Source organism: Thunnus maccoyii, chromosome 2 (assembly GCF_910596095.1).
Source record: "Thunnus maccoyii chromosome 2, fThuMac1.1, whole genome shotgun sequence".
In the NCBI taxonomy this organism is placed as follows: domain Eukaryota; kingdom Metazoa; phylum Chordata; class Actinopteri; order Scombriformes; family Scombridae; genus Thunnus; species Thunnus maccoyii.
In genome coordinates this window covers 35,350,231-35,366,737 of record NC_056534.1, presented here as the reverse complement: position 1 = coordinate 35,366,737, position 16,507 = coordinate 35,350,231, and the positions used below count along the sequence as shown (strand labels likewise).

The following is a 16,507-nucleotide window of genomic DNA, read 5'->3' as shown; positions in this document are numbered from 1 at the left end:
ATGGCTGTAGACTCTTATTCTTGTGTCTTATTCTTTGATAGTGTTCAAAAGAAAAGGTGGCAAATATATCGTTAACAACAAAGAGCAATCATGTAATTTAACCCCCTTTCAGACATGCACATCGTTACATAAATATGTTGGAAATTTAACAACTTTTACATAACAGCCATGATGGAAATATTACAAGGACTAAATTACATTTCACTTCCAACACTAACAGATCAAAGATACTACGTTTCCTGTTCTCAACAGTGATCATAGATTAGCTTTTAACATTCATGCAAGAACCAACCATCCTGTATCTTTCAGTAAATTTCAGTAAAGTATTTAGGACATTGAGGCAGAATTATACAGCTTCTTAATATGCTTAATATTACGCTTCAAGCATGTCTCTTTCAGGTTGATCCACTCTCATGAACAGCACCTGCTAAGAAATTAAACACCACTCTTCAGCACACCTGCATCCAATTACACTCAAACAGTCTGATCAATCTTAACTATCAGGGTCTCATCATTGCTGCATATATGAATCACATTTTAGTCAAGAAACTACTTTCTGAGGAAACGAATCACAAGGGTTTTGATCAGAGTTGATGGCATTTTGTAAATTTAAAATCCTTAAGGATATTGTTTGCAGACTGACTGAAGGTCAAGTTTTGGTGAGTGTCTTATGAAAAAGGACACAGACTGAGTTTGTAGCCTCGGGCCGTTTGTTTCTTGGTTCGATTCTTAATTTTCAAGCATGAGTCCCCGCATGCTTTGGTCAAATGTTGTGATGCATGCATGGTTCCCATTACAATAGATGTCCACTGGCTTCATTGCACACTCCTACTGGGATTTATGCCAGTTAAGTCTAATAGATGTCATAGCTGTCATCTTGTTGTGTTTATTTCCAACAACAGTTCAAGAATAAATAGTGGAAACAAAAACATCTTTCTTATAGAATGAACTTGGAGAGTTAATGCATCTTTCCACCTCCTGTCTGTGTTTGTATTTAGACATTTAAATCTTGTCTTTCTTCTTACAGTCTTTCCTCCAGAAGAGCTAAATTATACACTACAGGAGCATTTTCCAAAACAGCAAAGCAAATAACAAACTAATACTAATATTGCAGTGGATAATTGCACAGTATGTTGCCAGACATTTCCCATTTAATCCAAGTTAATGTCTTTATCATTTAATTGTCCGTCTGTGAGGAAATTTTATCGCAATACTAAAATGAAGGAGGAACCAAAGAGTCTTTTTTTCTTTTGTAGCTTCTTTGGTGGCCTTAATTTACAACATGTCACAGCAGCAGTTCAGACAGCCGCTTAATCCTCTGTCAGAAAAAAAAGCTCAACAGAGACTTGAACAGATGACACGCTGACATGACATTAAAAGGGGCATATTATACTTTTCTGTTATGTATACACTGTTATGATGTTGGATATCTAACAAACATGGTCAAAGTTCCAAAACTTGAGCTACCTTACCTTATAAATGGCTGCCTGCTCTGTAACTCTGGTCGCTCAGGGTTTCCATGTTGTTCGTGTTGTCAGCTCTCAGATTTCTTGGATCGGATTCCGTCTCAAACATGTACGAATGTATTTGAGAAGTTGACATTTCAAGTAGAGAACAAGAAAAGGTTCTGAAATCCTACTACAGTAGATTGTTTCATGGTTTGTTGATGTAGCCTCCAGTAAATCATAATTGGTGTAAATCATGCAAAGATATTTCAGTAAAGCCCAACATTGAAAATGTAGACCTGGAAACGTGTATGATATTTCCCCTTTAACATTAACCTTGAAAATTAGACTGCTGCAGGTGAGCAATGTATCCTAAAATGTGTGTATGTATATGTAAGATCCTCTGCAGGCATGTTTTGAAACTTATGACAATTCTTTGCTCTGAATAATAATTTCCATCTGATATGGTCACAAAAAAGTTAAATTACCTTGTTAAAAATTATTAAAGTGACATCTACTCCTCTTTCATTGTAAAACCCAGAATGAATATGCAAATATTTCTTGTTTTAAAAATGTACCTATTAGAGACATGATGTTTCCTACTTTACTGTCAAGTTCATTCTCAGTATTTGTACAATGACATACTTGCATATTGTTTCCTGAAATGCCTCCAAACCTGTTGTGATGTCACAAATCCTGAGCGTAGGTGAATGTGTTAAACTGAGATTTAAGGTGAGGTCAGAGAAACTTTCCTCCTTTAGCAGATGAAAGTGAAAACAGCCTTCTAGTGTCAAACTCTGAACATACATCGTTCTGCAAACATCCAACTGAAGGAACAATAAGAGGAGCGGGACTTAAAGTGAACCTGGCTATGCAGTTGCTGCATGCAGTTAATGTTTCACACCTGTGATTTGTCTAAACAATAAGTAGGTTTTAGTTCTTGTCTGTCATTTTCTGGAAAATCAGACAATAGATGCAGCCGCTGGTGAAGAGATGGCTGTGTGTCCAGCCTATGTGGCATTAGAGCAGCCATTAGGCACCATCATCATGGGCACTATTAAACCATGACAGTTGGTTTGATTGATCCACAACTTGAATTTGTTGTTATCTGTGACTTGCAACTATATGAGCCCACACATTTTCAAATAGGAATAGAAACAGGAGAGTAGTACTTTTAAATCCCCACTTTTGATGTAAAAGTATGCGTGGCGCGTAGAGTATGCATCGATTTTTGTGTACACAGTGTTGATGAATAAGTCCCCTAGTTTAGGGAGGACAAGCCGTGTTTTATTCAAAAAACATTTGTCCTCTCGTCTTTTGTTCTTTGCTGTTCCTTCTCAACAACGAATTGTTGGGAGAGCTATAACATGACGTGGCCCTATTCATATATAGCAAACATGAGTTTGGTGACTGTCAAGAAGTGGATGCTAGCTTGCGTTTCTTATCCAACACTGAACACAGAAACATTGTCAAAAGTGGACACTTACAGTATGTTGCTTTTAAAGGAATAGTTTGACATTCTGGGAAATTAAGTTATTTGCTTTCTTGGCGATAATTAGATGAGAAGAGTGACATCAGTCTCATGTCTGATTGGTAAATACGTACCTGGAGCAAGCTGCCGATTAGCTTAGCTTAGCATAATAACTATCATTATTAGTAGGAATGTCAGGGTACTTTAATGTATCTTTTGTACATGAAGGGGATCACCAAAGTTATTACATTCACCCTTGAGTTATCAAATTTAACGACAATACTATTTACAGTATTGTAGACAGTCTTTACGGTTCATTCATCATCTAGGAAATTATCTGTACCAAATTTAGTGCCAATTTATCCAGGACATGTTGACAAATTTCACTCGATAATTGAAAACTTTGACCTGCTGTTGATGCTTCATCCGAAGTCAGTATTTGTTTTTTAAGACGTGTCTGAAATGTTCCTCCTCAGGTTCTTTATAAACTTCCCATCGGCCAAACAGTACTTCAGCCAGTTCGAGGACATGGAGGATCCCGAGGAGATGGAGCGAAGCAGCCAACTTCGACACCATGCCCGCAGGGTGATGAACGCCATCAATACTGTGGTGGAGAACCTCCATGACCCAGACAAAGTGTCGTCAGTACTGGCCCTGGTGGGAAAGGCCCATGCTATCAAACACAAAGTGGAACCCATGTACTTCAAGGTGACTTCTGATACTTTTAGACTTTTGTACATTATTCATCTGTGATGTTCAGGAGTGACTTTATGACGAAATATAAAATTTGACATCTTTAGTTGTAGAATTAGATTCCAGCTGTGGCTGCATAGGATTGTTTCCGATGTGTTAGCTAGCATTAGCTACTTTTGCTGTTGGTACTTTTCTCCTAAACAATGAAATACAGATAAAAAAAAAAAACCCGATTAGTCCGTAAAGGACGCTCTAAAGGCTGATTTATGGTAGGTCGACACTTTTGATAAGCGTCCCCCAACAGAAATGACGTGTTTGCATATGACGCACACCTGGAGAACTTTGTTATGTCGTGGACACCGTCATATTTTGTCGCACAATGTGACAAAATAACGTCGCCATGGAGATTGTAGTTATCACTGAACTTCCTTATTGATATCATCATTAGGATGATATTATGTAACTAAACATGTAACTAAAGATAGCGTCTGGTTACCATGGAGACAACTGAAACCTTTCGCTGAAGCATAAATTGAAAATGTTGAGTGACACGTATAAAAGGTGTTGAGCAACCTACCATAAATTAGCCTTAAGAAGTAAAGTGAACGCGCCCACGAGGAGGTAGGGATCATTTCACTGGTCAACTCTACACCTGGCATTCTGTTGGTTGGGGGATTTTGACAAGGTTGTTGTTGCACAAAAGATTTGAGAGGAGAGCAGAAATCTGAGAGCAGACGTTTCATGAGTGCACAGAAGCAGCCTGAGCAACAATATATGTGAGTGCAGGCATAAAGTTTGAGCAGAAGCAGGAGCTATTTAAGTTCAAGGGCAGGGCTCTGAGGGAAAAAATCTGAACGTGAAATCAATAAATCATGCCCCTAAATTGAAAGACCACGCTCTTGAATAAAGATGGGGAAAAAAGCCCCATAATACGTTGGTCCTCTTTGTCCTGCTGTTACTTCAGATATGTCTGAACTAACCGTGGACCCTCAACTTGTTTGACCCACAGTGGTCTAGGGCTTATGGGAAATGTTGTTTGTTAAAAAACAGAAATGCAGAATAAACCACATGACATACTGTTGAGTACGGTCATGTTCTAAGACAGCATTTTTAATTATTTGCGTTGTTAAAAAAGTCAAATTTTGAATGAGATTTTCTTACTTCTGGGGCTTCAGCAGCTTTGAATTGTCATTGAATAAGTCATTAGTCAGTATTGGTATTTGAGTTGTCCCCGGTGTTGTGATATGTGCAAAAATACATCAAATTGTTGTGAAGCTGCACGTCTCACTTTGTAGCAATTCTAGAAATGATACTTTACACCAGGCATGACATTAAAGAGTTTTATGGTGCTAACAACGCATTTCACCCTGAGCTTCTTTAGGTTTTATTGACCAAATGTTACATAGAAGTATAATGTAATCAATCAAGTTTATCTATGTAGCATGATTCATTCACTGAGGTTAACATACACTTAAACAATAAGAGGAAATATGAACATTCACAAATTCAGAGATAATCCTAATTGTGTATACTTCAAGCACAATTTAGAAATTCATCTAAACTACTTTAAAGAATAAAGCACTGTTTCAGGTCCTTCAATGACCACCCTTCATCTCTGATAGGTGTTGCACCTGTAACCACACCCGACAGTGATGTCACAATTGTCATGATCTGCCTCATATGGCCATGACAAAGAGACAAACCGTGTTAAAGAGTTAACAAAAGATAAGTTTATAAACAAATTAGACCAAATTAAAGGTGCAACTAAATATATACAGTAGGCCTATGGAGTGTGGAGATCAGTACGTGATGCATAAACAGAGAGTGGCAAGAAAGCAAAGTAAATAACTAAGGCAGCATAACTAAACCAAACCAGAACAGGTGCCTGCAGAGAGAAGCAGAGAGCAGCGATCAGTCAGAGGAGGGGAGAGGGAGTCTGCCACAGCTGCAGCCTGGATTTTAATAACCTGGCAACCCCGTCTCAGGTGTTGCCAGTTGCCCTAACGAGCACCTGCAGAGACAAAGCAGACAGGTAAATCACAAGGCCAAACAAAGATGACACCAGGGGTCATCACACAACGTACTGACTCACCCTGGAGTACGCCTCTGCATCACTGCAGCAAAGTAAAATCACAAGAGATTAGAAAAACAAGATTTGTTCTTTAAGAAATATGAATTACAACTCTGTAAAGAACATACAAAAAGGTCAGATCAAACCACCGGGATGTAGTATTCAGTGTGTTAGCATGCTAACATTAGCTAATTAGCACTTAACACAAAGCACAGAGGAGGCTGATGGGAAATATCATTATTTTTGCTGCTGAGTTAATAAATCAAAGTATTGGAGTGACATTTAGACCTGATAACTAGATGACAAGACGGGATCACAAAAGTTGTTATAATTCATGAATGTCTATAACAAATTTCATAACATAGTTGTTAAGATATTGAGATAATTATTATTAATTAATTATAAGACAAAAGTTCCATACCGCCCCCAATTAAAAAAACAAAAACATTAAAAGCAGTAATCAAAGTTATTAAAGTTGAGAAAAATCATTTCAGGGCTTTACTGTAGTTAACAGTCACCTGTTGAGGCAGAAAAAGACAGAATCAGTATCATCAAAAATGTTTAAGATCCAATGTTTAATTTAGACCATATGGTTGCATAATTCTCAGCTTGAAAATCAAATATGCTTCCCTCTTCATCCGACTGAAGAGGGAAGCATATGCTTCCCCTCCTCAAGTCTTTTGAATGTCGTCTGCAGTTGGTTCATAAATGCAGCTGTGAGGAGAACACATTACCGCCTTTTAAGCATCCCTCCACTGGCTTCCGATTGCCTTCAGAACGCATTTTAAGATTTAATTGATTGCTTTGTGAATAAATCATTAAATGGATAGTCCCACAGTGTAACCCTGAACTCTAAAACCCATGTGGGTTAAAGGGTATATTTTAGTATTTCACTTCCTGTCCTGTGATTATGGTGATCGTGATGGTTTGTGTGATACAGCACAGTTTATGTCATTATTACTCCTGTGTAAGGTTAATATCTAGGGAGAGGAAAAAAAGCCCAGATGTGCTTATTGATTACTACATAATATACAGTATGTATATACAGTGGTGTCTTGACTGGTGGTCTCAGACTTTTGGACTCTGTACATGTATAACAATAGAAAGAAAAACAATGGATGTAAATCAGAGATTAAAACCTTTTTAAAAATATGCTATGAAGGAATTTAAGTAGGAGAATAATAGTAAGAATAGTAAGAATAATAGTTCCACATATTAGGACCCCTACATTTGAAAATCAACCTCTGCTTGTGAGATATTTTAGAATATGAATCTGAGAGTGAATCTGAGTTTCAAAGACCTGAAATGAGCTGGATGATTTCCATCAGTCAATCACAGAAAATTCTAATTTAATTTAAATTATTCATCAAGCTAAATGCCCAAAATTTGCTGGTTCAAAGCCTCTCAAGATGATGATTTATTGCTTTTCTCTCTCTTTTTTTTATATAAATATAGTGTAAAGAAATGGAATATCTTCGGGTTCGGGGCTGTTCGGTCCAACTAAAAAAGTTTGAAAACATGAAATGGGCTCTGAAAAATTATGAAGTAATAATAAAAATACTTGCAGTCCTTCTTATCATATGACATGGCCAGGTTTTATTGCCAGACAGAGGTGAGAATTGAAGAGTTTCTGCATGTTGTTGTTGTTTGCTGCAGTTGAATAATGTTTGTGCAGACGACGTAGCTTCAACACCACGTTTCCCTCTTTATTTTTCCCTTTCTATATAGATATGTACTTTTTCACTCCCCACCTGTGTTGTCCTCTCTCTCTCTCTCTCCACATTGTCATTTTCCTTCCCTTTGTAATGCCTGTCCACCCACTGCTTTCATGTTTTACTCTCATCATTTTCAATTCTCACCTGTCTCGCCCACTTTTCTATCACAGTGAATTGGTTTCCTTTTCCCCCTACAGCTCTGTTTCCACTTTACCTACTGAATATTATTTTCTCTGCATTACACTCTCTCTTCTTTCCAGCTGCCATTAGCTTGATAGCCATACACAGTATTCTCCCCTTTCACTCTCTTTCTATCTCCCCGTCTTTCTCATGCAAATTCACTCTTTTTTTTCTTCATATTAATCCAGTTTCTTTCTCCTTCTTTCTCAGATCCTGAGCGGCGTGATGCTGGAGGTGTTGTCTGAAGATTTCCCAGAATTCTTCACTGCAGAGGTGCAGGTGGTCTGGTCTAAATTAATGGGGGCGGTGTACTGGCACGTGACCGGGGCCTACACAGAGGTGGGCTGGCTCCAGGTCTCCAGCTCGGCAGTGTGAAGAGTGAGGAGGAAGAGGGGGGGTTTTTAGGAGTTTCCAGTGGACTTTATGAAATGAAAAAATAAAAAAAAGGCAAATGATGTGTTTGTGATAATGTGTATTTGTGGAGCTGAGTGGCATTGCAACAGGCTCTGAGAGGACGGTTTCACAGACATGGATTAGATTAACGTGGTAATCCGTGCAGTTTTGCTTTTTTATTTTATTTTGGTGCTTCGCTGCTGTGGTGTTTCTACACTGCACTTCCCAGAAAACACTTGGACACCAAACAATGTAGCCAGACAACATCTGACTTGTATCCTAATGACATTTTAGTTTATTTAAGTGTTGCTTTGGTTTGTGTTTTAGCCATGGTGACTATTACTGCCAATACTAACTATCTAGTCGCCTCCCGTCTTTTCCAAACAAACTGCTCCCAAAAGTATTTATAAAATAATTTCCTGTGTAACTTGAGATCTTTAATATTTATGAGCTACTAAGTGCTTAGATGAGCAAATCCAAAAGCTTTAATGAACAGGTATAGACTTAATTACTGTTACATTAATTTGTCACGGACCATTCGCTCAGCCCTGCCCCCCCTTAGTTACTGTTGCTAAGGCTGTCAAGCTTTACGATAAAGGTTGCAGCTTCACTACTTCCAGTTCTCTGTCATTTTTTGAAACAAAGGTTCCTTGATTTCAGACCGAGGTAGAAAAAAACTTTCACTTTGCCGCCTGAAATAAACCAAGTCAGTCGGTTGATAACGACGTTTTAACCCTGTAAAAGGGTTTTAAATATGCACTTAAAGGCTACATAACAGCTACGTGATATTACACCAAAAGATTATAGATACATATCCCAAGTAAGAAGTATTGCTCTTGTATTATGGTGTAGCTATTTAGTCCAAGTAATATAGTGCAATATGATATGTTATTACAGTATTATTATCATTTGTGATTGGCTCCAACGCTTTCGGGTAATACTGTCAGTCTATAACAGAGCTTTTTCCAACATTACCCCACAAACTAATGTAGTGAGCTAAGACTATACTTCTTGGTCATGGAAGTTACTCTTTAAACACTCTCACACCACTCTTTTGATTTTAGAGAGGTGATTAAAAAAAAGACCCTACAGATGAATATCGACAGTAGTTCCAGCTGGACTTGCCGTGCGTATAGTTACCATTGCTGTTCAGGGTGGAGGATTTTAGGAATGACAGAAACAGATTCAATTAAGATTAAGATTAATTAATTAGTTTATATGAAAATGTTGCGGATTATTACTTTACCAAAATTCATTTCTGTGGAAACCTGCGGCGAGAGATGCATCTTCTGGCTGAGCCGCGCGTATGAATACACCTCATGATATTTTGAAAGAGAGATTAAGAAATGTTTAGACAAGGAATGATTTTTAAGTTGTGAGGGACGGCGGGGGGGGGGGGGCAGTTAGTCGTTAAAGCCCCGGCTACGGGACCATGGAGCTGCTGACTGTTAATAGATTCTCTTTGTGTCCTACTACAGTATATCCTCATGTTTAGGGGACCTGCGCCCCTTTCTCTCTCTATTGATGCATTACGTGCTCTTAATGTCTTGTTTAAACTTTACTGAGGTGTTGTTTGTATAAGTGTACGGTGGGCAAATGTGCATACTCTTCTGCCTTTGTTTACAACTCATTGGCACGTTGATCTGTTGATGTGTTGAAGAGGGCTGTTTCTTCTTTGTTAGGAGTCTTTGGACTAGCAACGATGCTTTAAGTTTCCTCTTTCCACTTTCCTTCCGCAAACACTTCCACAACATACGGCGTCGTAAAAAAGTGAAATGGAAAAATATCAGCAGGTGGACGCAATCAGCCACCGCACGCATACACATTCACACACGGGCATGCTATAAGACCTCCCGCATGTAGTATTTACAGGACTGTCAGTTAGTTTACCTCTCCAAACCCCCATCAGAGAGACGTGCTGCATTAAAGGCTCCATTAAGGGCTTTAGAAACTCACTCTGGAGGTCTACGAAAAAACAGCTTTAGAAGTGCCATCGCTCTGTTTCTTCACATGTCACAGAAAAATAACGTTCGAATACATACAGACATATACAGATGCATAATCTGCCGCCTTCGCTCTGACACCATGGATGATTTCTTGATATTTGACAAGGGGAACTGCTGCATACATGTCAAATTACCTTCCTTTACCTCACTTAACCTCACGTTCTTGTCACCATCACGGATGGATTTCACGCACTTCCGTTTGCAGTCCTCCATCTGCAAGCCTCTCTCTATTAAATTCCCAAACATACACGGCAAATCTGTTTAGGATGGACATTTGATCCAATCTCCAGTTTGCATCTGCTCCGGTGACGTCCTGTATCTCCCTTCTGACCCCCCCTGGCATCGGCATCTGGCATTAATGAGGAAGTAATGAGTCTCCTGTCCTCCTCATTTGGTCATTCATCTACTGTAACTTCCCATTGCCTCTGTTAACACCGCGTCACCGAGAACAAAAACAATTACGACCAGACAGATGGTCTCAAACCCACCGCGCCATGTCAGCCATTGACAATGCTTTATGGAAATCTCTTTAAATCACTTACAGGGAAATAAGTTTAGTGAATCCGTTACATTCAAGACTAAATAGTAGAACTGAGAACAAATACATTTAATGTTATTCACATTATTATGCCTCGTTTTAATCAGTGCTCCTCAGACTTTTTCCCGTCATGTCATGTGCCCCTTTGGAAGCAGCAAAACAACATTGATTGAATTTTCATCAACCAGGAAGAATATCAAGCAATAGTTTAAAAATAGGAGCCAAGTGCAATTTTTCACATTCATCTCTATTGTGTGAATAACAAGTTAAACTTTGTGTCCTTTTGCTTTTATCCTACTGAGGAAGATTTTGACTAATGAAACTAATTACAGTAATGACGACTCCATTTCAGCGTTTGATAATCTTATTTTTGTTTGACAAGTCAAAATGTCTGCAGGTCTGTTTGGTTTCACTCCATGTACATTAAGTGCGTATCCACCTTCTTATTCTTCTTATTTTAATGCACATTTTCAATTTGCCCATAAAAACACCGGAGTGAAAATGGTGGAAATTTAAATGAAAGTTAAAATATCCCAAAAGGTTTTTAAGCTCAGCTGCCGTTGAGAAGTTGGTGTTTGAATAAAAAGAAAATGCAGCAGCAGTGATTTTCACTTTTTATATTTTCTTTCTCTAATTTTCTTTGAACTTTGGTTAAAAGTTTGCGCTACATTTCGATGAAAGATTTAGTGAAATGTTTCAGGAATTTTTCTGGCAGATATTAAAGTTTAGTTGCTGTAATCTCAGATTATCTCATCTGAAATATTATTATAGTTTAATCCGCATGTCTGTGTATGGAAGCCAAGAACAGCCATCGCAGTTTTTTTGTTTTTGTTAATCCCGTCCTCTCAAGTTAATATCTTTTTATTATCTTGTTTTCATTATGTCAAGAGAACAGATCAGCATTTTGTTTCCTTTAGATTATGAGATAATTAACCTGCTATGAGATTTAAAAAAAAAAAAATTCTGCTTCTATATCTATGAAAACTGTTCATTTACATCCAACTCTTGCAGAACTTCACTAAAAGCTTCTATTAAACAAGTTCCTTTTCAAGTTGAACTGGCTTATGTCACACAGTGATAAGTCAGACAAGTGGATAAAAATACACATCAGTCAAGCAAACCTCAAGGTAAACTATCTCCACTTTGGCTCAAATAGCTCATAAATGATCCGTTTCAAAATACACATCAATCCTATTCTCCGCCTGACATCGGACGTCAGCGTCTCTTTGAGGTCAGGGCTCTTGGTTTCCTCAAGCGGCTCGCGCTTCAGGAATATTTTTGTTAAGCAAAGTTCCCCCCCGACGTGTTGTTTATTTAACACGGTGTGGTGTGAAAGCCCTCTGCAAACACACTCACACAATGGAGATGTACTGTTGCTCTCGCTAAGCTGAAGGTTTTGTGTCCTTCCTCGTCTAAATGCGGCATGTTCCTCGACACACACACACACACACACACACACACACACAGTTATGTGCAGACACATCCCAATCAATGTCTTTATCACTTTTCTCACACTCACACACACACACACACTTGTGGTCTTGCATCAAATTGGCCGAGCCGGGCGTGTCCTCGCATGCCAAGTGAACGACAGCAGCACTTAATGAAGTATATATTTTCAATCATTTTACGCAGAACGTTAAACAAACATTCTTTTGCTTCTTAATGCATCTCACACATTTCATCCTCTCTCAGCAAATAAGGGCATCACAGCATATGTGGAACTCTGTGTTTTTGTTGTGAAATGTTTTTTGTCTATCAGTTGAAAAGTTAGGACTTTATATTTTTCTAAATATATCTATGAGAAGGATTCTATGTATTTGAATACTGTATATGATTATGTCATTGTATACTGCGTTGTTGGTGGGAGCGAGTGCAGTGGCTTTGTAGTGTTTTGAGCATGTTTGCACAGCCTACCACAGACTTGTACCTTCGCAGACCTGGTGAAAATGAATAATGATCATCAATAAAATATACTTGTAAATTTGTCTCCGTTTGTCCAGTTTTGATGGAGGTTTTTAAAGAATATATCAGATGTGACGCATTGATAGATGATCCGGGTGAAGATGTGACTTCTCGCTTTGGTTTTCACCACAACCTGCAATTACGAACTGATATATTGTCAATGTTCAGTGGCTGTTCACTGCAAATGCTACTCAATGCTCACCAGAGGCTGTTACATCCAAGTTACGTCACCTGGAAAAACTGTTTGAATTTATGTATTTGAATCACATTTTTATCCAGACTTGCAGCGAGGGCAACAGCAGAATTAAAGTTCAATCACCAAAATTTCAAGTAGATCAGGCTAAAATGAGTCACTTAACACTTAAAAATATGTAAAGCTGAATTTATATTTATATCATTTCTATCTTTGAGAACAGACACACGGCAAGAATTTAAAATGAGGTTAAAGTCCAACTGAAATCTTAATTCTTTTCGCTCTTTGTGTGAGGAAATGCAAACTATAATGATAATGAAGCTATTGTGCATAGGAGCGTTTCCTTTGTAAGTGGTTGATTGACATTTGAGGGCCGACATCGCTGGGAGACGTGCTGTCAAATCCTGTGTGCTACTACTACTATCTATCTACTACATGTCCTGAGTCATCATCAGCAACTCTGACTTCAGTGTTTCTTCCTGTTACTATAGAAAGTACTATGATGGGAAATGACCACACTGTCAAAACTCACTGTGACAGGTAGTCCTTCAACCCACCACTGTAAATGTTACTCTGATTGAAATCACGACACCCAGTAGCATAAAGAGTCAGACGGCTCAGATCACAGATGGTACAAAGCAACAGCGAACAGTCAACCCTCTAGCTAGTGAACGGCCTGCGTGTCCCATGGTGTGTCCTGATATTATAAACTATTTTTAGCGCCCGCCCACACAGATATTGAGCCAATCAAATTACAGTAACGACTAACGGCAGAACCAAAAATTCATGTCCCCTTAAATCACTAATAGGGGCCGCTATTATGGCATAAAAATTAAAAAATATATAATTTCATCTTTTTATTAATTACAGTTTTTACTAAAGCTGAAAAAAACAAAGGTATACAATTTTTTTTTTGCAAAGATTAATTTTAATTTCAGTTCAACTTTGGATTAAAACATGTTGCACCTCTCCTCTACAGTACAACATGCTTTTCCCTGTTTTCAGCTCAGAGGTAGTTTCCAGTGTTTCTATTATAATTATCAGTCATGTGACATATATATCACCACAGATAAAGTAAACAAAACATTACACCATCTTCTTAGAACTGTTTTTACCAAATGCCAAGAACATTCATTCCATTTTTTGATAACAGTGTTCATCCCTCCAGAGTTCAGAGACGTGTAGAATCAATGCCAAAGCTGAGGAACGCCGTTCTTAAAAAAGATATTCCCTCATTTGGTGTTTTGATGATGATGGTGGAGAGCGCTGTCTAACACGTCAGTCCAAAATCTCCCATAAGTGTTCAATTGTGTTGAGATCTGCTGTCTGTGTGTTGCCATTTCTATCCTATCAGGATAGAAATGTTTCATCATAGGATAAAGGTGATCACTCACAACAACTTTGTATTGATTAGCAGTGACTCCTCCCTTTAAGGGGACAAGTGGACCCAAACCATGCCAGCAAAATGCCCCCACAGCATAACAGAGCCCCCAGACCCCCTCACTGTAGGGGTCAAGCATTCAGACCTGTACCAGTTTTTCCTATAATTTGTCACCCGTCTGTATACATATATATATATGTATATATATATATACACACCATCCAGGTTATCCTCTGAATGGGTGGTATAATGGGGGGCTGGAGACGACCTTGGCTGACATCGAGTGAGAGGTGGGGTGCACCCCCAACAGGTTGCCAGCCAGTCACAGACACATACAGACAGACAACCGTTCACACTCACATTCACACTCACAGACCTGGTCTGTGGGAGGAGAAACTTCTTGCTGTGAGCCGACAGTTGGCACCACTGTGACACATTATATATATGTACCATATATACCGTACATATACATCAAACAGAATATACAGAAAAACAACACAATTACAGTGTAATGAGAAATACTAATTAACAGCCTTGAATTTAAATCAACAGATGTCAGAGGCAAACAGAAAAGTTTCAAGCCTTGAATTAAAAGAAGTGAGAGTTCAGATATGTGATGCTCAGAAAATGAATGCTGCTTCTCCATGGGAGGTCTGGTTGCTTCATAATGTAGCAGCAGATCAGAAATGTGTTTTGGCCCTGAACCATTCAGTGCTTTATAAACCATAAGCATTTTGAAATAAATTCTCTGTCACACGTGAAGCTGGAACAAAGATCTGAAGACTGGTGTGATGTGTTCCACTTCTAGGTGTTAGCAAGGACTCGAGTAGAAACAAAGTCGAATGGATTTTATTTCTTTGCAGTCTCTCATTGTATGCCTCGGATGGTTTTTTATGATCTAGCTCTTCAAAGACAAATATTTCTTACCGTCTTCTTTCACAGTTTTTAAATTAAATTTAAAAAAAAAAAAAACCCTCCTCAGCCAAAGGTGAACTTGACCCAGAAAACCCAACGCAGCACAGATCTCCAGCCTGCAGGTGGTCGGTGCAGATACTCCGCTTGGCAGTCCCACTGTTTCAGGAACAAGAGATAATTAAATGGAATGAGATATAAATGTTCTTAATCAATGATTAATGGTTGCCTGTTCTCTGCTTGACGCTCCAGGCGAGACTCTATCTAAGGCTCCAGTGGGAGGTTCATGCACGGAGGAAGACGCTCATTTTTCAAATCCATACAGTAATTTATTAAAACCGTACATTGTGTCTTCAAGACTTTGTTGTATGTGCAATCTGAAAGCAGGGATGTGTTTTGGCGTTTAAAAAAAAGTATCCACACATGCTATATTTCAGAGTTTAGCTATGTGTAATCTCTGGATAAAAATATACACCTTGTCTATAGGAATCAATATAATATTGAGGAAATCAAATGTATTTTCTTGCTGCCTGGCTTGAGTGATGTGAAAAGGTGAAGCAGGTAAACATCACCCCGAGAGTCATCCTTCCATAAGTGTCTCCATCGTGCACAGCGTGGTCGACAGGACACTGACTTGTCACCATGGCGACACATTTTTCCCACTGCCAGATATTGTCATTTCCGGAGAGCGCCGGTAACAAGGGGATCGTCAGACCCTATGGGACGGCTGCACAAACGCACCTGAACAAACTGTACTTTCACGCTGAACCGGAGACACACAGACGCTAATAAAAGGTTAAATCTGAGGAGCACATTACTCCGAAGCCAAAAATATGACCAGACTTCAGCTACTTAATGCAATAACATTTTTCATTTAATCGGGGTGTATGCGGACACACTCGCACACATCTGTCTCTGTCAGAAGGTAATGAGATATTGGTATTAACCAGTTATTTTGAATATGACACAGGAGCAGAATCTAGTGAGACATCACCCCTGGGGAGTCACAAGCTTTTTATTGCTGGTGGCAGGAGGTGCAGGAGGTACACTGTTGAGGATCACTACTTTCATCTGTGATAAGGCAAATAAGTGAGTTTTCTCTAAAGCAGCTATAATCCTTATATTTTTGTAGTAAGATCAAATGACCATGTGTAATGTTTGAGGCGTCGCTCATAGTGATGAACATTCAGAGAATTATCACCGGACTCTGCGCCTCCTTTCAGCTTTCTGGAGCTTCAGGGAAGTTTCAGCTCATTGTTTAACTGTTCAGCCTGCAACTTAACTGTGTTGGTTCATTCTCAGTGCTCTCATTTTTGTCATTTTCAGCCACAGCAGACAGCTGTTTTTAGAGAAAAAGCTCTAAAAACCCACTGTACACTACCTGCTCAGCACCAAACGGCAAACAGACACATTTAGCAACTAGCTGGTGGGCATTTAGCAGCTAAATAGCCAAATATTTTCCTCAGGAGTTGGTAGAGTCCGACAACAGAGCTAAAAGGCTAAAAGAGAGTGAATATTGGACTTCAATTCACCAGGTGGACAGA

General features: G+C 38.8%; 1 protein-coding gene across 1 annotated transcript; it reads left to right on the top strand.

The window, feature by feature from the left end:
* The first annotated feature begins 467 nt into the window (after positions 1-467).
* On the top strand, positions 468-8,030 carry cygb2 (cytoglobin 2). Its single transcript, XM_042400053.1, has 3 exons — positions 468-659; positions 3,393-3,624; positions 7,786-8,030. Exons 2-3 carry the CDS (start codon positions 3,445-3,447, stop codon positions 7,948-7,950), a joined length of 345 nt encoding a protein of 114 aa, XP_042255987.1. The 5' UTR covers positions 468-659; positions 3,393-3,444; the 3' UTR covers positions 7,951-8,030.
* Positions 8,031-16,507: the final 8,477 nt, after the last annotated feature.

What these genes read in the sequence shown, in the direction of transcription:
- cygb2 (XM_042400053.1), top strand. Translation starts at nt 3,445, where the DNA reads ATGGAGGATCCCGAGGAGATGGAGCGAAGCAGCCAACTTCGACACCAT. An exon ending in TGGAACCCATGTACTTCAAG is followed by an intron (nt 3,625 to 7,785) that starts GTGACTTCTGAT and finishes CTTCTTTCTCAG; the next exon opens with ATCCTGAGCGGCGTGATGCT.